This window comes from Apaloderma vittatum, unplaced genomic scaffold, assembly GCF_000703405.1.
Source record: "Apaloderma vittatum isolate BGI_N311 unplaced genomic scaffold, ASM70340v1 scaffold16277, whole genome shotgun sequence".
Lineage (NCBI taxonomy): Eukaryota > Metazoa > Chordata > Aves > Trogoniformes > Trogonidae > Apaloderma > Apaloderma vittatum.
In genome coordinates, this window is record NW_009726873.1 from 51728 (window position 1) to 75564 (window position 23837).

A 23837-nucleotide genomic window follows, 5' to 3' on the forward strand; every position below is an offset into this window, starting at 1 on the left:
GCAAAGAGAAAGGGGGGGAAGCCCTCTTATATAATTTTTATACCGCTCATAGCTTTACCCTTGCCTCCAGCAAAGTAAATACCACATGTTACAAGGTGCACTCCCAGCTCAGATCTCTTCATGAGCTAATCCATCTTCCTGCCCTTCCTCTGGCTTTTCTAAGCCTGATGCAGAAATGATTTCCTAGGCTCTTCAGCACCACAAACGCCTGACGAAGGCAGTCCTGCCTTTTGGTGCAGCAGGGAGGGCTAGCAGCAGCACAGAACCATGAGGATACCTGGGCAGGAGCATCTAGGGTGCAGCAGAGGCTGGAGGAGGATGGCAGCTGCATTTCTGGGCAGTTCCTCAGTGACTCTTCAGCACTTGCCTGTTGCTGGTTCAAAAGAGAGACCAAGCAGTTTCCTTCACTTTCCATGTTTGGTTACAAGCAGCTGCTTTCACTGCTTGACATCTGTCCCAGTCCTGGGTGGCTCAAGCTGTAATTCAAATGATCAAACTGGGACACTCCTGCCAGCTGGATAATGCTCCAGAGTGCTACACCATGACACACACTCCAGTCGTCAGTGGGAAGGAGCTGAAGTTGGAGCCCTGGACTGTTTCTGTCCCTACTGTGTGGAAATACCTTGTAACACATATCTTATTCCTGCTATGGCTTTACCAAAATGCTGGCTCACAAAAATACAGCTGAGGTTATCCTAACAGCAAGAAAAAGTAATTTTTTTTTTTTTTATTATGAACCAGTTCAATTCCAGGCTGGAGAGGTAGAAAGAAAAGTTGTTTCGCCTGTGAGGGATAGGATTATGTGAAATACGGTTTTATTTGCACTACAAAAACAAGCAGTTGAAAGTGAGGAAATGTCGGGATTGGGGGCAGCGTGCCATCTGCATCGGGTTGCAGCCCTGACGGGTAGGATCACATGCAGTATTTTCCTAAGCTGCCTCATTCAGGGCACCTGAGCATGGTGCTCAGGGAGTGAAGCAGGAGGTTGGGTACTTTTTTTTTTTGGTACTGCAAAGTGTGTGCCTGTTTTATTTGTTTACTGCCTGCCATCCAAGCCCTGCAGGCAATACGTCATTATTCATTGTCTTGTGGTGTTCTGAAGGTGTTTGCTGCTACAGTTGTCTCATAGCTGATGATAGAGAATTTATGTCCCTGATGAGACAAGGGAGAGTGGTTATTTCTTCTTGCTTTTGAAGGGAAAAGACTTTCCCTTTCATCACACAGGGAAGGAGCAGCAGGTGCAAGATGGAAACTTGGGGCCTCTTGGCTCTCGGTGCCATTAAGTCCTAGAGACTGTACCAGTTTGCTGGCTAAGCTGCCAGCATTTTGGAAAACAGCTGTGAGTGCTCAGCAGTTCTGCAAAATGGCCCCTAGGGTCTCAGGTGGGCACCCGCAAAATTAGGAATGTACAGACTGTGGCCACCTTCCAAAACTGCGATTTAATATTTAATGCTGACCATATAAAAATAGCCTTATTTATTACAACATCCTCATTGTTAGCTTGAGTATCATGTGTCCTTTGCACTGAGGATGGGACAGGGTCCTGTGAAAAAAAGGGATAATATTTGCTTGGGTAAGCAAAGGCTATGTTGTAATGCGTACCTGCAAGTGGCTAAATTAAAGTTGTGCAGGTATTAACTTACGGTTCAGTGCCTGGCTTTGCAAAGCCAAATAGAATATTTTCTCATATGGCAATTAAAAAAAAAATTTAAAAAATTAAAATTACACTGTCTTGATTATTTTTTCATGAATGGGAAAACAAGAGACTTTCAATTATTTATACACTGCCACACCTCACATCTGTTACAGGAAGGACTGAAACCTAAATTTACAGCAGGGCCAGACAAGGCTGAACTTCCTCACTAAATGCTGTTACTTTGAAGAGAGGCCCTGCTACCACGCTCCTTCTCACTCTAAGGAGGCTGGAAAGCTGAGAAACTTCCTTCCCCACAGACCACGCCCTCATACAAGGAATAAAAAGTAGGGCTACATCCTGAGCCTAGAGGAGCGATTGGAGGCAACTTAACTTAGCGCTTATCACTTGGGCTATCTTTCTGCTCCTGGTGAGGTTCTCCACTGCCGGTGTTCCCTAAAGCAGGGAGAGCTTCTGCTGTGATTTTGCTGTGAGGTACCTGTGTGGGGGCAGAGCAGCTGAAGGTGGGCCCTGCCCTCCACACTACTTGCATTTAGTGGTTTCAAGGGGATGTGGATGTTGCCATGCCTGTATCTCTTCTGTGGCTGCAAACCTTCCAGAAAACCTAAAGTCACATCAAATTTAAAGACCTTGCCCAGCTTCAGTGAGCTCTGTAGTGTGGGGCTGTGATGCGTGTGCTAACCCAGATACATCCAAGAATCCTGGCTGGAGCTCTGGGTTGTGAGAGCTGTCACCATCTTGTTGAGCTATGGGCAATGTTCCCAACTTGTAAAGAGCATAAATGTGTCCCAGAGATGCTCAGGCACCCCTGGAGCTGCAGGCAGCAGCTCGAACCCCAAGCAGTTTGTATGGACTTTGTGGAGATACCTCCTTTGAAGGGTAAGGTGACTGGGGGAGATGGGGAAGGGGAAGGAGAGCTCCAGGCTCTCTCTAATAAACAGACAGCATTGCCCATCTCGTGCCACTGCAGCAACCAAGTGAAACAGATCTACGCAACCCACTAGGGCAGAAGAAGTTCTCCTTCAGAGTTTAGTATAAATGTATCATGTGTGAACAATGAGAGTCAGCCTTTCCTTGGGAAGATTGCCAGGAGCTGCATGCGTGCTGGGTCACCGATCCCCTTACGATGAGAGCAGGGAGGATTTTTACTGCTGGCACCCTGCACTCTGCCCCATTGCTGGGCATGCATGAATGATCCCTGCTCCTGTGAATACACCTGGGGCGCAGGCTTGTGAAGTGAGATGGTTGAGATGGTTCTTCCCTTGTACTATTTTCTACTTTCTCTACCTCCTCCTGCTCCAATGGCCAAAGTGGCAAGCCACTACCCTTTCAGCTGGTGGTCTGACTTGGAGAGGCTGGCAGCCAGGGAAGAAGGGAGGCCAGGGTGCTGGGTGAGGAAGAGAGGGAAGGACACTCTCACTCAGCAGCTGAGGTGGCAGCAGTTCTCCATCACATGTTCTTCTCCAGCAGAAGCAAAAGGAACAAGAGTCAAGCACTAGGAAGGCTAGCATACTTGGGGTCCTGGTGTATTTTAGAATATAGACTATGGAAAAAGGTGAAGACAGTTCTTGGTCTAATGCAGACATGAATGTTAGCAAAAGAGCAGGTGTGGAATGTTGTGTGTGCACATCTGGTTCGAGGAATGGGGAAGCACTAAGAGAAAGGCTTATGGCTGAAGTGCCTTGGCCCCCCTGAGATATAATTGTGGTTTCTTGGTGTTGACCTGGAAGGCCCTTGATTTGACAGTCTGGCTGTACTGTTCAATAGACATCAGGTCTGGTGCTCCAGAACTGAGAATTGAGAGCTAATATTGATAAAACGACTTAAATTTTCCCATTCTGTTGCCAACTTGATGTACCTCCATCTACTCCTCTGTGTATGGAAATGTATCTCAGACAGGCTGGCATCTTCCTTCTATGGATCTACTGTGTCCTTTGCCCCTAATAAAAGACCAAGGGAAGGTACTGGATCATCTCAAAATTCCTGAACTCTCAGAGAATCCTTCACAAATGTGGGCCCATACACGCCTTCCTTCTTGAACACCACAAGAATAAAGCCAAGTGTGGAAAATGCATGTGTGGGGGGCAGCTGGAGAGGACCACAGAACCAGGATTGTCCCAACAAGCTGCCTTCTCTTCCTGGAGTCTCTCCCTAGGGTGTGCCACCCACCCATACCCCCATGGTAGGCTTGAAAAGGAAGGCAGGAGTGGCATTTTAAATGCCAGTGAGCTGAAGGATGCTCGTGGGCTGTAAAGGAGGAACTGGGAGAAGAATGGTGCCTCCCTCAGACCTGCTGGCTGAGGAGCTGAAACAGTCCTTCTGTCAAGGGGCTGAGTGCAAGGATTAAGGGTTTGAGCTACTACTGACAATGGGATTAACCCCTAGAGAAAATTAAAGTTGTAGAGAAGGCTCTTCACTCCACAGTTGAGAGAAGGAGAAAAACTAGGATCTGGATTAGAATTGGCAGGGCTGGTGACAAGCCACCACCCACAGCCAACTGTTCCCGGCTGGATCAGAAAATGTTATCTCCGTCTTCATGTAGAAACCCCCTCCACATCTCACTCGCTTACCAATTTTTGCCAACAGTGTGAGAAGAACAAAAACATCGCTCAGTGGCAAGAAAAAGAGGAGGAACCTGGGCAGCCAGCTCACGTGTCCCTCCTCTGAGCCCCTCTCCCACTCTCTCACCCGCTTCCCTTCTCAGCTGCCTCCGTTTTGCACGGAGGAAACATGCACGTGGTCTGTCGCGTTCAATAATACTCAGAGAAGATGCTGGCATACACATGGCTGGATTTCTTCCTGTCAACTGCCCCCTCAGCTCTCCTCCTGCTGCTGCTCTGGGCCTCCTCCATATGCTGCACTCTCGCTGTGCTGGGACTTTCCTGTCACTCCTGTGTTGGATATGCCGGTCTCCCCACCTGCTTCCACAGCTTCCCAAGGAATCCCACTTCTCCACAACAGCCTGGGTCTTTCCCATCAGCGCTACTAACTCTGGATGCTCTGTGCTTTCTCACAGGGTTTGATGATGCCCTTAGCATTTCCAGCCCCTCCGACACCTCTGAGTATCGTTATGGTGCAGTGTTCAGGGAGGCTTCGGGTGCAAATAATCATTCCTGGTTAAGGTATGGGCTAAGGAATCAAGAAAACTGCCTTCTCTCCTGATTTTCCACAGGCCTGTCAGGAAACTTTGGGGAAGCATGGCCAAAACTGCTTTATTCTGTGTAACTTCAATAAACCCTACAAATCTTCTCTGCAGGACAGGAGAGCATTTACAAGCCCAAGTGATGCAGTGGAAGCACTGGACTTCGCAGCTTTTAAAGTCTTGAAAGGGGAACTGATGTGGGCTCATAGAAGCATAGATTACCGAGTTGGAAGTGACCTCAAGGCTCGTCTAGTTCAACCCTTGAGGGTAAAGAAATACAGTTTAAATGAGATGGCCCAGCACCCTGCCAAGCTGAGCCTTAAAACTGTCTCATGATGAGGTAACAAGAGCTGGGCAGTTGAAAGTTCAGCCAGCCAAACTCAGCACCCATTTTTACCTCTGCCACAGGTTAACTCTTCATAAAATGGGGATAAAGTTGATTTTTCTCGGAGGGGCTTAGGGAGGAAACATTTTCTAACACCAATCACATTTACATTTCAGAGGCGCCTACACATTGTCATTCCAAAGATCAGAAGTTTTTCTGACCTCTCACATCCCAGAGAATAGAGTGAGGTTTTTATTCACACCAAATCAGGAACGTGGCAGAGTCCCTTACAACAGCAAGTGGGTTTTGCTTAGCTGTGATCGATCACTGCAAGTCAGATGGCACCATTTCTTCTGCAGCTGGGCTTTTAATGTGAATTTAAAATGTACTTTCCATTGATTGTGACAGCACAACAGTAATGAATCCTGAACACATGTGTTAATAAATCAGCAAGTGCTGGAAATGAAGCCCCCAGCTATTTAGCTTAGAAGCTCGCTGGGGCAGTGACACACACTGTATGTTTCTACAGTGCTGCTGAGCTTGGCTGCCACCTCTGAGCGCTTTTGCAGCCCAAATAAACAGCAAATGAGAAGCTGCTGCTGAGACAAGGTGACCCCTTGTGGTCAATCATTTGCTGGAATGACCTACGTCTTCTGGGAGACCAAGAATAGGCATCATCTCCATGCCATCTAAACCCACTTGTGGTACCATCAGCAGCACGATTCCACCCTAGGACTCATCAGCGACGTTTCAAGAACTTCCAGTTGCTGTAATCAGACCCCATGGCTGCTGTGTCTCCCCGTGCACCTACTCTTCTCCCTCAAGGGCTGATGAAGGAATAAACGTAGGACAACATGCTCTAATCACTGAACTCTGGGGTACCACTGTCCTCTTGAATTATGGGTGATGGTAATAAACAAAAATTCTAAAAGCAACAAGAAAAGGGGAGAAAAAAAAAGATAATCTCCTTAGAGTGTCCTCCATGCCCTCCCTCACCCCGCTGCTTTTCTGATAAAGGCTAAAGCAATTCAGCATTGGGAAAGAGAGAGGGACTTTGCCATCACTCATCAAGGAGAGTGTGGGGGAGGGATGAACGTCTGCGTGTACTTCCTGATAATTTATTGCTGGCATCTGTTGCAGCCTCTGTTACCTACCCTTTTGTAATATAGGTCACCCACATGCCCTGCCAATGCTCGTAAGCCGGGCTGTTAACGGAGTCTGATCCCTGAGCCATGACCCAAGTGTTACTGCAGAGGACTAGGAAAGATAATCAGAGACAGAGGTTGCTGGGTTCTGTTTCTGACTGCAACTCATCCTAGTGACACAGTCACCTGCCTCTCTAGCCTCAATGTCCCCATCTGGAAAATGGGATGTCTTTATCCACCTACGCAGAACAGAGGTACGACCTCAGCCTTACTACTGGGGGTCATTAAACACAAAATAACAACAGCAACACCTACAACCACGGTAAGAGCCATTTGTAAAGCAGATGGAAAGCTTTGGATAGAAGGTGTCACAGAACTGGGAAGTGTTACTAAAACAGTATGTGGATGCAGTAAACTGAAACCCTCCCGCCCTCACAGCGTGCTCCTTGGGACCCAACTTATGAAAGCTAAGGCTTTAGAGTGATACTGCAAACATTACTGGTGTCTGGGCAGAGAGAAGGGAAGCACAAGACAGCAATAGTGCCTGCTGTAGCTTTTATGCCCTGGCAAGTGCTGCAGAGTCATTACAATCTCCTCGAGCATCCTCTCCCCTCAGCCTCAGCAGTAAAGTTCCCTGTTCAAGCTAATTAGGGGAATCCTCATTAGAGAGTTCTCTAGAATCTGACAGCAGGCCAAGTGCCCAAGTAGTACTTCAGCTCAGTGTATTTTTGGCCACTGGAGCCCACAGGCCAGAAATGGATGATTTCATTCTGTTGCTTTGAGCTGAAACTAAAAAAGTTGTCTTTTACTGCCCTACATCAAAAGGAAAGAAGAAAAGGCCATCACCAGCCCCACAGGCTGCTCTGTTTATTTCTCCAGAATCTGGGAAAGTGATTCAACTCCAAGGACATGGAAGAAAGCTCTGACACTGTGTCCCACGGATCATAGGGCATTTGGCTGACATGTCGCTCCAGGGAGAAAGAACCATCTAGTAAGCCTAGAAGAAAGGCTCATGTCTGGTTTGTGGAGCCCTTGGGTGTCTTCAGAGCATTCCAAGCTCCAGCAATGCAGATCAGCCTTGAGCTGCCAAAACCAGGCAATGCCACGCTAGTTCTGAGTGGATGGCATGGTGTCTCTCCTCCTGGGCTTGGGGTGTATGGGGGGCACTCTTAGGTCTCACTGCTGAAAACTCCCTAGCTGTCAGGGTGAAAACAGCCAGACAGATTCTCCAGCTCTGGAGACCCTTGAGGTGTAAGCAGGTGCTGGTTGCCCCAGGAGTATGGGCTTCCCAGTGCTGCATTGGCAATGAGTGCAGCTGGCCTGGTGCTCTGCAGAGCAGAAGGCATCTCTTGGGCCACAGGAGAACAGCTAATTAAGCCAGAATTCAAGACAAGTCAGAGAAAACCTTTAAAAAAGAAACTCTCAAAAATCCCCTCTGCCTGCTTGCTCTCTCCTGGCTGCAGAATATTAATGACTACGGGTCTGATGTGCTGATGGGCAACAGATGTGTGGGAGAAACTGGGTTTTTCTGGATCCTTGGAATTAAAATTTCTCCATAAACATACTGCAGAAGCTTATTGCCCCTTGCACTTCAGCAGTCAGGAACCTCTACCTGTTCCAGATTTACTGCTCTGCTACCCGAGCATATGCTATGCTTGGAGAAGCAGGCAGTTTTGTGCAAGGCATGGATGTTGATAAATATGGGTCACAGAAGAGTCTCTGGTACATGTGCAAGCCTCTGTGCACAGATTTGTAAATGTGAGTTAGATTGGTGACTATGTCTGCATTCGTACATGAGGATAGTTCCTTTTAAGTCTTAGAAACATGTGTATGAGTGCACAAAGGGTGGCTGCTATCTATGGGGTGGGGAGCGTTGTGTTTATGTGACATGCTTTTAAAATAATCTTGGGTTTATCAAGGCGCCTCCATCTTTGCGTGTGTTGCAGCGCAGGAGACAGCGTTAAAGCCTGAACAGGTGTTAATCACTATGCACTGTAATAAATTCTAAACATAGTGAAAAGGCTTATTTATACACCACTGCTCCTCCCACCCTGCACTCTGTGCTTGAGCCTTGGCTCTGCCTGAGAGAAAGAGGCGCCTGTGAGGTACCAGGAATAAGTGCAAGAGCTGGACTTGCCCTGCCAGAGCAGGAGCTGGAGGCAGAAACTCTGAGCCCATCACCCTGCTTGAGCCCGTGTACGAGTGTCCTGCTCTCAGCCCCGCAGTGTCACCTGGCGATGGTCGAATTACACTGAGCGACGAGGAGGCGTGGGGGAGACACCAGCCCATGGCCTGAGCAAGGGCCTGGGCTGAGGGGAGACCACAGAGGGAAGCCGTGTCAGGAAGCACCCAAGGAAGTTTCTTTTTTAAAAAAACCCCAAACAACAAAACAACAAACCCTTAGCCCCCCTGATTGGAGACGAGCCAGCTGATACAGATGGGGTGTTACAAAACAGAGCCAAAAGGCAAGAACACAAGGAACAGAGCTATCTATAACCCTGACAAAGTTAGATGGAGTGAAGGTGGGGAAGAGGGAAAGACAGAGTGTGGCAGGCAGCCCCCAATGCTGAGAGCAAGGACGTGATCATTCGGCAATGGGATTTGGAGCTGATCGACTCCCGCTATCCAGCAGGCAGATAAGGCTCTGTGGCTGTCAGCTTAACTCTGCCATTTATTCCTGTGCTGTAGGGAGTTAAATAGAGCACACGGAAAGCCTGCTGCCGGGGAGTGAAAGTCAAGGAGGGAGAGGGAAGGAAGAGGCTGTAACTGGGCAGTGCCCGGGGAATCGGGTGGAAGTGGCTGTGGGCAGAGCCCCTCCAGGTAAGTGCCTGCTGCTTTTCACCCTCCTTGTTGATGCTGACAGCCAGGGACAGGAGGCTTCAGGGGTAGCATTTAGGACAGAGATATCAATACAGGGGAGGCTGAAAGTCTCCTTCTTAGCCAGGGTGAGCACATACACTGAATGGCAATGGCTATTTGTTGTGGCTTCTCTTTCGGTGGGGACTGAGGGGAAAGGGCTTGGTTTGGGGAGCAGGGGTTTGCAGTGGGTGAAGGTTGGATCGGTTTCAGTGCTGTGAGAGGTATTAATCTATTTAGTACACAGCCGTTAGGATAAAGGATCTAAATAGCCTTACAAAACGTACTAGTGCAGGCACTGAACCTGCTCATTTTTCTCATTGAGATGCTAATTTAAATATTTCCTTGTGGTTTACATTCCCATATAAAATAAATCAGTCATGGGAATCTGGGGGAGGGGAAGCATCTGGCACGTGTGCAGGGAGAGTGTCCCGGTGGGAGTGCAGCACCCAACTAAAATAACGTCTGTGGAGGTTGTCAGAGCCCCTCAGAGGGGATGGAGGATAGTTTATTTCTGTACCCTGGTTGAAATGTGTCCATCTAACTGCTGCTGCAACTGTGGGCGGCACATCAGAGAGCAAGCAGGAGGACAGGAGGGTCTGCGGCGTTTCCCCTTTTCCTGCTTGCCCATCTCCAAAAGGGAAACGGGAGGGAAGTTGGAACCTGTTGTCAGTCACTTATTGTCAGGGGAGAGTTTATGGTCTTTGGGTTTCTAATTAGAACCAGCATTTTTCCTTCTTCTAATTAAGATGTAATTACTCTCATTTCAACACTCCCACTCAGTCTCCCCTGCCCCAGGTCCTCCCTTCTCCTCTGAGGCTTGCTTGCTCTTCGGCTCCTGCAGTTGCTGCAGTGTGAAATTCCCAAGCTGAAGCCGTGCTCTGCTCAGCCCCTCTCAAGCCACCACATCCATTCTACCTTAAAACGGAAAGGAAGCACTGGTAGGGAATACACGGGGAGGGAAAAGAGGCTTGGCAGCTGCTGATGCCCAGACCTGAGTGAGCCTGAGCCGTGCGTCAGGGAGAGGATGCACAGGTGGTACCAGTCTTCATGGAGGCGAGAGGGAATCAGCTGGAATCTGCTGCCCTGGCAGGGTCACCTCAGCAATTCATCAGGTTAACCTTGAGCTTGAGGCTAATGTAGCTACAGGAGCAGGCTATTCAAGCAGTGGCTTGTCTCTTTGGCGCTTAGGTGAATCAAGCCTTATTTCTTGCACCGCGAGGTTCAGGGTGCTTTAATGCTGTGCCTTATTACGCTGTGCCTCCTGAAACATCCTCTGTCTCTCCTCCAAAACGGAGCTGCTGCCTCAAAGGCAAAACCCTAGTGGGGGAAGGGGAAGAAGGACACTGAGCCCAGCCCCGCGTCCTGCGCCCAGGGAACCGAATCTCACCAGCTCTGCTCTGCTCTCCCTCTCCAGGACCTGGCAGGCAAGCTACAAGGTCATTCCTCCTCCCTTTGGGGCCGTGTGCCAGGCTGGCTGGTGGATGTGAAGACACGCTGGAGAAGACAACAATGCTGCCTACAAGTGCTGGCCACCGGTGGAGAAGTGGGTTCCTCATGAGGTGGCAAGAAGCTTGTCGTAAGTAATGCCTACTCAGGTACTAAGTACAATGGTCCTGTTTGTCAGGGAAGTGGAAAGAAAATGGGTCACATCAGGGTTAAGAATAGGGGAGAGGGACAGCTAAGAATGGAGATGTGTGAACTAATTCCTGATTCCTTTAGAGGCCAGGTTAGCTGGGAAGGAGAGCGAGACTTTAAAGCTGAAGATGGGCTTAAAGTGGGACAGTGAGTGATGATTGCTTCCGAATTCCAGTGGGCCTGGCAGGTGAAAAACAGCAAGACAGATACCACCGCACAAAGATCCACCGCAAACATTTATCAGATCGGCATCCCGTAAGCTGCGGACTCCTCTCTGTGGTAGGGATTTACACACAGGCTGCTGAGCATGGCTCCCAGCTCTTCACAACATAAGTCATGACAGATTTTAGAAGGGAATGTAGGATGCGAATGCAGAATTCTCCTACTGGGCACTGCCGCATGTAGTGAAAATCAAGGAGTAAATTAAGATCTCTCTTAAATTAAATTGTAAAAGTTCAGCCTGTGCATCTTCCCAGTGGACCAAGGCATCTGCTACAGTATCGCTGAGTGCAGAGCAGAGACTGTTAGGGCTATGTGGGGCTTCAGGGAATGTACCTCCACTTACAGAAGCATCTGGGGACTGCAGCAGAGTAAAGGGAGCACTTGGACAGTGTCTACCACTACCACATGCCCAGCCGCTGAGCAGGTCTGTGGTTTCCCTTGTTTCTCTCTCCCTCATCAAATTTGGGGCTGCCACTGTAAGAAGCTGGGGGAATTATGCTCTTCTCCAGAGAATAGGCATCTTCGTAATCCATCCTCACAGACTAGACTGCTGTATAAATTCTTTATAAGGAGTGCTACTGAGTCTTGACTTAATCTGATATACCTGGATCAGCTTTCTGCCACCTACCAGAGTCACCAAACACCCCGCAAAGTAACTTCATCTTCCCCTAACACAAAACCACATACTACTCATCCTTCTGTAGGGTTGGAAGACAGCTTCAAGTTCTGTCTATTGCTTTTCTTCTTCTCTTCCTTGTAGAGCTGTATCCTAACCAGCGAGATTAATTTCTTGGTCTCAGCTCACAACCTGGTGAGCAGGGATTGAAAATGAAATCAGGCTTTCTCCTCTCTATGATTTTAGTAAAATATTTGCAAATGCAGAAAGCAATATATGGGTAACAACAAGGAATTTTGGCACATTCTACGGTGCTGCAGCAACTTGGCATAAATTCAGTTCCTGAACATAACCACAGCCAGCTGCCTGAGACTTTGCTCCTACCAGCCACTGCCAGCACATATAGTGGTGGAACTCTACCAGCCACCCAGTTGTGGCTGGCGGAAGGCAGGCATTTTGAGAGATAAGCCCTGAACAGAATGCCACCTGTATAACATTACATGGTCTGCTCTTGCCTTTCTTGGTGTACAAAGCAGCTAAGTGTTATCTCATCATCACAGCTGTCAATCTATTATTAATACTGTACTTTTGTTAAGCATCCAGGAAAAGACAGGGTCACTTGAGTGACTTGCAGCTCACTCCCTTCCCCACTCTAGGTCTGATTCTTTTAATTCTCTCCCTACAACAAGAATGCGATGTATTCTGAATGGAATTAAATACCAGCCAGCCAGACAGTATATGCTGTGCCAGTCCGTGGGCTGTGATGTGCTTTCATGGCAATCTTTGCTGTTGATCCCAACCTTTGCATGACAAGAAAGCACAGAGGTGCTCAGGGTAAAGATCTCTCTTGTATTTCACCATAAGGATCTGTAATTATCATTAAAAGAGCACACAGATTGGCACAGCCTGGGCTGATGTACACCTGATATCTCAGCTGTAGGACAGAAAAAGCCTCTTGAAGGACTTGTGAAAGATAGATGAAATAAAAAAGGGCTGGGACACTCTCTTTGAACACTTATCCCTTGGTCCTTAATCAAGCCATATAGCTTAGGATCTAAAGCATGTAGTTCTCCTTATGCTACCATCTACAAATCTGCCAGTTCTCACAAGGATCGCTGGAAACACAAGAAGGCCTTATGCAGGATGACAGCATTTGAGTACGAAAGCAGCATTGCTGACAGGGGCCAAGTTGGCATTAAAAAATGGGCTATGGGTCAGACTAAACTCTAGAGAGCGTGGTGCAAAGGAAGAGAGGAAGAGCATGGCTGGCTGCAGAGCTGTTCCAGGCAGAATTTCTCCAGAGCATGGGTCTCCACCAGCTCCCTCTCCTATGACAGTCCTGTCACAATTCCCTTGGGGTTAAGAAACAAAACAGCTGCTTATTGGTTCTTTGGTAAAAAAGCAGGACAAAAGAGTCTGGTTTCCAATCCAGTAAAGAAAGGCAAGACAGTAAATGCCTCCACTTTAGCTACCATTCACCTCTAAAAAGACTCTACCAACCCCAAGCGTCTGCCTTCTCTGAAGAAAAGTGACGACGTGAGAGGACAGAGCATGATATACAGAGAAACCTGCTTCGGTTTCAGCCAAATGTTCAAGCTTGTCCCCTTAAAACAGCGAGATAGCTGAATTTGCTTCCCACATTGAATAAACTAGGCTCAATTCCACAAAAGGAATGAAGATGAAGGACACATGTTTTGCATAGTCTGCTTAAACATAACACCCAGTCCTCTAATTACACGAGGCACAAAGCTGGCTTTCCTGGCTTCTTTGACACAGAAAATTTTAAAAGCCACAGGCTCCCAGGTGGGGTTGGTGCAAGGTAGGTTGCCTGACACCACTCATGAGATCTGGACCCATGTCTGGAATGGTGATCCACAACAGCTCTAAAAAAATGCTGGTTTTTGGATAGCCCGACCTTATCTTTGAGATGCTGCAGGAGAAAGGGTATGTGTGTGAACTCTCTTCCTAATACCCCTTTCTTCAACAACCAGCTTGCTATTTTTTTTCATTATCTGCACTGTCCTGGGCAGTTTTGGTCAGAGGAAATACTTGTGGGTCTATTGCTGGGTAGTTCAGAAACTATTTTGAGACCAATGCCACGTACCAGGTGTCCAGTGGTTTAGAGTCTCCTTGTAACTTTTTAAGAGCTTTCTTGGTCATCCCTTTGTAATGTAATCTAATTTATAAAGAAGACTTTTGCCAAATGACCCATGCAACATACTATGGGTCTGGAAAGCAAACAATACCCTGATTTAGGGGCTATCTTAGACCTGAGCCTGATCTATCACAAAGATTAGGATTCAAACTGCAGGAGCATAACTGAGATGTAGGTTGTTTTGTTTTAGTTTTTCTTAAAAGCTTAAACATGTCTATTTGTGAAAAAAAACAACCCAGTGCTTCTTAAATATATACCAGTCCTTCATCTCTCACCCTTGACTGCTGAGAAAGAGCTATCCTTTATCACAGGTGACACATCCCACCACTCTCTGCTTTGTTCTTCTCCGATGGGTTCCAGTGCTCTAGTATCCAGCAGCAAAGTCCTCTGGAATGCACCGTCTAACTTCCTTGTGAAACTGGAAGGATATTTACTTGCTTGCTCATTAAGAGGAAAAAAAAAGGCTAAGAAGAAAGTCATGGTACCAGGTTGCAGGCCAGCAGTAAAGGGACATAGCTGTGAGGAAGCTCATTACGCTGCAGGGGACGGTAGCAAAGTCTTGCTGGGAGGGTCATGTTGTAGCCATAGCTGTGCTCAAGGCGGTGATGGGTGAGGATGGGGAAGCACCGCTCTAACCCATGCACTCTCTCTCCCCTGCTTTCCACTGACCAGTGCTTGGCTGTTGGCTGTCGCTATGTGCCGCAGAGTCCTTCTTTACTTGTCCTTCCTCCTGCAAGTGTAACAGTGGCAACCTGGAAGTGGACTGCAGTGGCTTGGGCCTCTCTTCCATCCCCTCAGACATCCCCACAAACACCAGGACCTTCCTCTTTCTGAACAACAAACTCAGCATCCTGCCGGGAGCAGTGTTTTCCAACCTCTCTGCACTACAGAGGCTGGATCTATCCAACAACTTCTTGGACCAGCTCCCTCAGAATATCTTCAGCGACCTAGGGAACCTCACGGAGCTCCAGCTGAGGAACAACAGCATCCGGGCCTTGGACAAGGACCTGCTACAACACACGGCCCTCCTGCGCCAGCTGGATCTCTCCATCAACGGCCTGGCACAGATACCCTCGGGCATCTTTGACGACCTGCCTGCTCTTCGCTCCCTCTCTCTCAGGTCCAATCGCCTGCAGAGCCTGGACAGGGTCACCTTCGAACCGCTAACCAGCCTGCAGCAGCTCCAGGTTGGGGACAACCCCTGGGAATGTGACTGCAACCTCCGAGACTTCAAGCACTGGATGGAGTGGTTCTCCTACCGAGGTAGGTGCTCACGCTTTTTTTTTCTAATATGAAAAATTACTTTTACTTTTTTTTTTCCTTTGGAAAGAACTTTCCTCAAATAACACAAAAATTTTAGGATTATGTGCTCCCCTCATCCTTTCTGCCTAAAGAGAAGCGCTTTTCACACTTGAAAATAACCATCCCGTTCTCTTTCTTAAGCTGGGAGGAGTGAAAGCCAAATTTGACTGTAAAGCATCAAGTTTGCCTTCAACGAAATAAGCACAGGAAACAGTGCCGCTTAGGAAAATACTGCATCTGATATTGGCAAACCCAAACTAAAGTTTGAATTAAAAAGCCAGGCCCCGAGTCGGATTGGCTATAAAATCATCATTTCAAGCCAAATGGTTTACACCAAGTTTGTATTTCCAGTTTTCCTGAAAATAAGGAAGGCTGGAAAGGTACGTATCACTTAGCAGAAGTGCTGACAGGATGACATGCTTTCAGGAGCTGTGACTCAAAGAAAGGGGCACATTTTACAGGAATGACGATTGAAGGTCTGACCTTCTGTTGCTGGAACCGACGAGTAGGAAAGGGTCTCTAATCATGCAGATAGCAAGTCAGCTGTCACATCCCTGCTGATCACAGCCATGCTGCAAAGAGATTATCTACGCCTATGGCTACACTGCAGTCTGAAATATGCATTTGTGTGAGCAGAATCAAAGAAGCATACGAGTGCCACTTCCCTCTTTTTTTTGTTTGTTTGTTTTCTCTTTTGACTCTCATATCACAGAGTCGATGGAAAGCCCATGGAGTTAATTTTGCTTTTTTTCCCCCTTCCAAAGAAATTGCCCAAACTTGCTCAAACATTTGTTTCAACGTCTGTCACTATTTTCACAGAGGGGGATGGATTAGTTGTTAGAAGATGGGACTCCGTGTCTGTTGTTATTTTGAGAAGATACAGCCTGGCCCTATCTTTTTGCTTTAACTTCTCCTTCTCTAAAATGGTTCTAGTGACACGTAACTCACTAACCAGTATGAGGCTGACTTAATAGATGGTTTCAGAGGACTTTCATGTTTTGGCCTGAAAGATGTCTACGCAGATATCATGCACTGTGAGCTTTACTGTCAAATTCAACCTAGGCAGAAGCATCCCAGCCAGATGCCATGGTTGAAGTTGTTCCAGCTGTGGAGGGCTAAGGCATGCAAAATGCCTTAAAAAAAAAAAAAAGCAATACCATGTGCACTCTTTCTGCTCAGTTTGTGGAGGCTCAGCCAATCCTCCCTCTCTCCCTCCCTTCACATTTGACAAACACTGAGGATCTGGCAGGACACGGGGGTCTGCGGCACCTCCTGAGTTCAGTGTTACCCTTAAACTCAGGAAACATCCTGCACTAGGTCATGGCTGCCTTTTGGGGGTTGTAAGAAGCTCTCTGAATACTCTTATTCAGCAATGTAATCACGCATGAGTGATGGAATTTTACAGCCCCACTGCTATAATAAAGCAATTTCCCACTCAATAACCATAATGCTGCTATGCCTGACTTCTGCAGGGTGAATCCTCAGTGGGTGTGAATGGAGTCATAGGGACTTACCCAGCTTGAGGATTCAGCTCTGCTGTCACTGTATCAGGACGAAGCTGTGGTTCACTCCTGTTCTCTCTGTTGGGACAGGTGGGAAAATCGACCAGCTGGCATGTACCCTGCCCAAGGAGCTGAAAGGGAAGGATATGCGAATGGTGCCCATGGAAATGTTTAACTACTGCTCTCAGCTGGATGATGAGAACAGCTCTACAGTGCTGGACAATACTGGCCCGCCTTGCACTAAAGGAAGCCCAACTCCTACCAAATCTAAATCGGGCCCAGAAACAGAAGTAGAGCCCAGTGTGGGATGCCCTCAGAAACAGCGATACAGGCCTGTGAGCGTGCGCCGAGCTATTGGCACTGTGATCATCGCAGGGGTGGTCTGTGGCATTGTTTGCATCATGATGGTGGTGGCAGCTGCTTATGGTTGCATCTATGCCTCCCTCATGGCCAAGTACCACCGGGAGCTGAAGAAGAGGCAGCCACTCATGGGTGACACAGAAGGTGAACACGAAGAGCAAAAACAAATCTCTTCTGTGGCATGAAACTCTTCTCGGAAGGAAGGGACAGCAGTGAACAAAGGTACTTAAGAGCAGTCGAGCATGGGGTCCTCCCAAAGTACATCTTCACAGACAGACAGACTGTGCTATTGCTCCACTCACCCAAGTAGTGCAACATGCTTCTGGGGGGGTCAGGGCACCTGGCTCAATTTCTGTTTCTCTGCCCCAGGCCCAATTTTGTGCCCTTTCACCCTTGGGCCCTTCCAGACAAATAAAGTAGAGTCAGACCTCCAGTGCTTGCTGTGCCTCATGCCCTAGCACAGAGTTTCCCTCGCATGCCTGCTGTGGAGGCAGCTGGCACCTTCTGGGAACCTGTGTCATCCTTTCAGCTTCAGTCCTGAGCCATCCTGTATCCTGTCAAGAGTTCTGCAAACAGAGGGAGCAGCTCTGTGAAAGCCTGTATGAGGAGCACGACACCAGAAGTGTCCACGCCTCGCTATTAGGGTCGCTGCTGTTGGGAGACAGTAAGTTGCTTCCCACCCTACAAGTCAGTGCTGCTGAGAGCACATCAGAAGGGAGGGAAAGTCCTTAGTGGATGACGACAGTCGGGAGATTTTCCCTTCTCACTTTTAAAGGTAGAAAAATACCTGTGTCACTCTAACACGTTGTCAGGGACCAGTGCCCCTCTTTTTGCTCCTGGCCAAGTTCAAATCTGTTAGCTGACGCACACACACACACACACACGTCATTCGTTACGGGTGCACAGATACAGAGGCATCCTCCGGTATACACACACACACACACAGAGACTTATTTACACACAGACTGGGATTGTTCTGATCCCAGTACACATACGCAGTCAGCCCCAACTCCAGACACCTAGGCACCCCGCCTGCATACGCAGAGCCACATGTGCCCTTGCCAATCTGCCCGCTGCACGCAGCTAGGAATACATTCAGCCTCTTTACCTTATTGTCATCGTAACAGTGCAGAGCACCTTCTGTTTCAGATAACGTACACACAAACCCTGCCACTGAGAAGCCAACAAAAAACATCCTGGCCACAGCGCAGAGCCAGTGGAAACAGGCAGGAGAGGACAGAGAGAGGAAAAATTATTAAGGTTACAGCATGAGTCTGTGGAAACGAGTGCAGAGCATGAAAAAAAAAAAAAAGGTGTGTTCTTGTTTTCTATTTTATATTTTATATGATAAATGGAGAGGGGGAAGGAAATGAAGCCTCCATTTGTAAATGTTTGATTGGCAGAGCAGAAGTGGGTCATCAGGAAAGACTAGAGGAGGAGGTGGTTTACCAGCCTTGGTAGCGTAAGCCATGCTGAGGAGAAGCATGAGCCTGGGGAAAGGTGGCGGGAGAAGACACAACCCAAGAGATGGCGTGGCTGGAAGAGAGGCAAGCATGGTGTATGGAGTAGGATTATGCAGTTGGGGTGACTGAAGAGAAAGAGCACAATTCCAGAGGGTCTTGAGGTGAAGGCTGAAACCTGGACCACAGCATGACACAGGTAGCCTAGGAAGGGTCTGGCACGGTACACGGCACAGACCATGTGTGCTCCCCTTGCCATCACAGCTGTGTTTGCTACCACCCACAGCTGCACACGAGCGTGCCCACACACACGACTGAGCACACTGCCATGGAGGGTGACTTCCGCAACCACATTTTAAAGCCCTCAGTGCCTCCTATTAGTCTTAGCTCTTTCCAACCTGACAAATAAAAAAAAAAATAAAAAAAAAGTGAGAGGGGGAAAAAAGAATATGAAAGGAACTCAACATAAGGACTGATTTTGTATCACTGGAAGTGGGATAAAATGCTGTCTCCAGGGGAGAGCGCACATTGCCATGGTAACCTACTCTAACCCGTCACAGTGGGTATTCCTGGGCGAGGAAGATGACACCGGAGGTCGTGCATCCACAGTGCCTGTGGATGGTGTGATCCCTGCCATCAGCAAACAAGCTGGCAGGCAGCCCAGCTTTGCAGGGAGTTTCACTAGCAACCTGTGTTCAGAGCCCAGCACGCACTGCAGGTGGACCCTGCCAGGGCAGGTCACCTCTTCCCCCTGCTCCAGCTGGATCCCGATGCTTTCAGACATCTCGCAGTCCTCCTGCTCTCTGCTGCTGGATCCTTGTGGAAGTGATGCATGCCAGCTCCTCACCCCCTTCTGGTCCCAGACAGGTGGTTGTACTGACCCATTGGCATGCAATGCCAAGTCTTTCATCAAAGCCTGGAGTGGCAAAACTCCTCCTGACCTATCCGGGGCCACCAGAGGCAAAGAGACAGGATGCCCTGGACTGTTTCAGCACGACTTCCCTTTGACAGGGGGATGCATGGGACAGGGGAGGATGTTCTTCAGGAAGCAGAAGACCAGGCTATCCTGGAAGAAGGACTGGGAGAAGCAGCCCCCCCACAAGTGTGCGCACAAATTGCACCCCTGCTCCCGGCACACTGCTTGTGGGGAAGAGGAGGAGAAGGAGGGTTGGCAAAATGTGAGGAGGAAGGACTCTTCCCCCGTGCACTGTATAGCCACTCCAACTACCCCATCTGCTGCAACCCTAGCCCGTTCTGAAGGGCAGAACTGGTGTGCTGCAGACTCCATATGCGTGTTATTGCTGCTCCACATTTCCAGCAAGCCATGACTAGACTCTGCCTGCTGGATACAAACCTCTCCCCAACCTCCCTCTCAGGGGAACTTCTCCCTTTACCACACTGGACTCCGCAATCATACTTGAAATGGGACTTGAGTCAGAGCGGTATATTTATAGATCTATATTTTACTTGCATCAAATAATGGTGAAATATTGCACAAATCAAATGGGATCTATATACGTGTGTGTGTGTGTGTGTGTGAGTGAGCAAGAGAGTGAGAGAGAGAGATTGTTTTTAAGGGGATAGACTGGAGGTGAAATGAATGGAAGGGAGGCAGGGCACAATGCAGGGGTCAGGGGAGTGAACTCTTCCTTTCCCTGCACCTTCCCTGTGACCTCCTCCTGCCCTGACCAATTTTTCTTTGTTGCTAATAATATTTTCTATATCTTGTGTTGTGAGGCTAATGATGACCTTGCCCATCCTTTCCTTTTTGCTTTTATTTATAAGGCAGAAAGTCTGGATTCATCTCATCCCTAGACAAGGGACTGCTATGTTTAGAAACCCACCCAAGAAAGGAGAAGACAGGAGGAAAGAGAGTTGCTGAGAAATATGAAGGCTGGCTGCTATGGGGAGTCCCACTGGAAAGCAAATACTGTGTTTAGAAGGACTAGGACCTGTCATCTCTCATGCAGGGCAGAGTAATGGGGTTCCCTGGGAAATGCCCTCTTTATACCCACTGTTTGCAAACAGGCTCTTGCTCTGTTCCCTAGCATGTGTGGAAAACAGGCTGCCCCAGTGTGACTGAGCCGCCACACTGTCCACAGGTGCTCCAGGGAACATGGTACCCAGTGTGGTCAGAAATGAAGCTCTCCTCTGGGATGCTGGATAGAAAACAAGACCCCAGTGCTCCTTGTGTGCCCAGGTGATGGGTTCCTCTAGCGTGTGAGGACGGGGGCTCCCATTCTCCCTGCAGGCATGGCTAGGCGGGGGAGGAATCCCCCCGCATGGACTCTTTGCTGTGGGCAGGCATGTCAGTGCCACACGCAGGTGCCTGTCCTCAGGAAAAGGTCTTCTGGGGCAGGCAGGTCCAGCACATGCCAGGGCAATCTAGGGGCTGGCAGGGCCACCAGAAACATGCCTTCTGCTCCCCCTTGCTCCCCTTCCCCACACACCCACCTGTGGTACACGTTTCTTGCAGGGAACAGATGGCACTTGTAATTTCTTTTTCTTTTCGTTACTGTTTGAAGGAGAGCAACAAGATTTTCTAAAATGATTGAATGGAGGTTTCTTTGGCATGAGATAGAAAATTTTTAAAGGTATATTATATTTCTGGCTTGTTGTTACAGAAGAATAATAAAGAATGTATTTTCCTATGCTCCTTCTTGTTTAAATGAAATCTCTGGCAGTAACCTTTGCTCTCTCACCTATCCCTGCAAAAGCAAATGCCACAGGGATACAGCCAAATGAAAAAGCACCTCAATTCCCACATATGTGTATACTTCTCTGTACACGGCGTTTAAACTCGGAACGAAGATGCACATGTATACACACACACGCTCTATCAGTGTAAGCCCTAGGCAAGCATGTACCTGTAGCTGGGGTGCGACTGTAGGACTAAATACACAATCAGTCAAGGTGAGACTCTAGATCTAGAAACACACACACACACAGTGCTCCAGGGACACAGGCAGACAAGGGCGATTGTGTAACAAGGATAAGATACTGTGGCAATCAGTTCATTACATAAAAGTAGAAAGGGCCAAATTAATCCCTAGTGTAAGAACGCAGAAGCCAATGGAGTTATATTCAGGTCAAATTTGATTCCAAAAGCTTTTTTTTTTTTTTAAATTAGAGCATAATGTTCAATAAAACTTATAGTAACGAATAGTGAGCTATGGGTCCCTACGTCTCCAGATTCCTGACCCTCCTGTGCAAGGTTATTTTGAAATGAATGGAAATTGCTATCTAATCCTATTGCACCCCCAAGTACACAAGCTGTCACCCCTAGAGCTAAAAGAGTTTCTCCACCAGCTGTTCCCTGGCTAGGTCTATCACACAGAGCTAAGTTTAAATTCCCTACTTCTACACTTCCAGCGCTAAGCATACACAATTCATCACGTACTCTTCCTGTGAGAAAAAGCTCATCCTGATGTATGTGGAAACAAAAAAAGATGTTAAAGCCTGCCACAGGCAAAACCTCGTGCCACCAAACCCATACTGTTATGCTTGGCCACCCTGTTACACTCAGTCTGATCTTCAAAGAGAAACTTGGAGCAGAACCCAGATACTCTTAATCTGTTAAAATGGCTGAGGTATCTGTTCTGCTGCAAAGGTATGTGCTGCAAGAGAATCACCAATATTGTTTAACAATATGGTGTCTATGACACATAGTTTAGTCTAATTTTGCCATGTAGGTAGAGTAGTGCATACAGATACTACTAAGCAGTTCATATAATACCTGAAACGTAAAGCAGAAAAAAAGAAAAGCCAGAACACTCCTCCGATGACTCTAGGCTTTTTCAGTTCATGAATTATCTAGGAGTAGGCTGTGATTTTCTGCAATTTGGTTATTAATTATTTGATACTGGCAAATGTATTTGCCCTGCATACATACCTACTCACATGCACGTATAGCACCATAGATTTAACCACATGCTAATGTATATGAAATACATGTAAAATACATAAAATAGAATTTCTCCTCAGTATCTTGTTTACCAGCAGCTTGCTGTGCCGGCTTGAACAGCGTTTGCTATCACCGACTGGAAGCACAGGTCAGAGTGTCAGTTTCTATCCTCTGATTAGTTAAATGCAAGTCCTAGCACGGTATTTCCGAGGACCAAAAAGCCCCCACCCTGTGAATACTGCACAATACAGACAAAAGAATAAGCATTCCCTGACAAGTACCTTTACAGAATGGAGTGCAAGCAAATAAAGATTTCCTGTGTCGCTTTGGGGGACTCTCCATCAGTAGCAGCCCTGGAAATCTGGGGACACGGTGGCATCCTCACAGCTTTCCTGCCTTTAGAGGGTGAGGAAGAAGCAACCAACAGGGGCTAAACCTCTCCTTCCCAGCAAGGCACAGCTCTGCAGCCAGGCAGAGGCTGTGTGCAGGGCACCTGGAGCCAAGGAGAAAGCAAAGCGTGATGCTAAGAATAACTCTGCCTCGCGTGGAGCTTCTGGGACAGGACAACAACGTGCTCCACTTTGCTCAGCACTCCAGGTTGAGATTTGGCCCTTTGCATTTGCTTTTTGCATGTCCTAACTTGGGAATAAACTTGTTTGTTAGAACAGCTGCAGAAAATCAATTCTTAAAGGGCACCGAAAGAGCGACGAATGCAGGTATTTCATTTGAGGAAATATACACAGATGATACACTGAGATATTCAACCAGCTCTGCACAAAGCTCAAGGGAAATACCCAGAGTAACAACAATGCTTTGCATTTCTATAGTGCTTGCCTTTGGCAGCTCTCTGGGAGCTTGCAAACATTAATGAATTCACAGAGGCAGAGATTCAGAGAGTATAAAGGCCAGAAGGGACTTTAGATCATCCAGTCTGACCTTCTGTGTATCGCACGCTACTTGGAAAGTGTGCGGAAAAGAACCACAAATATTATTTGAGGGTGGCAGAAAAAGCCTTGCTGTGAAAGGCTTAAAGAGCTCAATCTGTTTAGCTTATGAAACAGAAAATAGAGAAGTTATCCTGCAGAAAGTTCAACAATGAGTGTTTTCATGCCACTAAGGCGAATCTTCCAGAAAGGCATCTACTTTTGATTTAAAAAACATTCAAGAGGTAAAAAAAATCCTTTTCCCTTGGTACGTTACTACAATAACTATTCATGCTCACTGTTATCATTCAAGCTTAATCTCTCATTTGAGTCTGTTTGGTTTCCTGTCACAGGGTTTTGCTCTGCTTCTCTCCCCTAGATCAAAAACTCCGAATGTTTGGTAACCAGCATCTTCCCCTGTGCAGGTACTTCAGGCTCTAATCAAACATCTACCTCAGGTAAGATAAGCAGACTGAGTTCATTAAGTCTTTTGCTGTAAAGTATTTCCTCACCTCTGGAACAGCACCGTAACCTTTTGTCGTGCTCTTTCCAATATTTACTCCTCCTTTTAGAGGTACACTGCTCATCCACCAAAATCTCTGCTCTGTACTGTAGATACTACCTGATTATTGC

The 23837-nt window shown here is 47.6% G+C and overlaps 1 protein-coding gene across 1 annotated transcript; it reads left to right on the top strand.

The window, feature by feature from the left end:
• Nucleotides 1-9063: 9063 nt before the first annotated feature.
• LRTM2 (leucine-rich repeats and transmembrane domains 2) lies at nt 9064-17348 on the top strand. The gene is made up of 4 exons (XM_009873466.1): nt 9064-9086; nt 10540-10701; nt 14426-15016; nt 16648-17348. The coding sequence occupies exons 2-4, from the start codon at nt 10635-10637 to the stop codon at nt 17100-17102; spliced, it is 1113 nt and encodes a 370-aa protein (XP_009871768.1). The 5' UTR covers nt 9064-9086; nt 10540-10634; the 3' UTR covers nt 17103-17348.
• The last annotated feature ends 6489 nt before the right edge of the window (nt 17349-23837 follow it).

Bases quoted from the DNA above. Each gene is read 5' to 3' on its own strand.
- LRTM2 (XM_009873466.1), top strand. From the start codon at position 10,635: ATGCTGCCTACAAGTGCTGGCCACCGGTGGAGAAGTGGGTTCCTCATG. The intron at 10,702-14,425 runs GTAAGTAATGCC...TCCACTGACCAG, and splicing joins GAGGTGGCAAGAAGCTTGTC to TGCTTGGCTGTTGGCTGTCG. The intron at 15,017-16,647 runs GTAGGTGCTCAC...CTGTTGGGACAG, and splicing joins GGAGTGGTTCTCCTACCGAG to GTGGGAAAATCGACCAGCTG.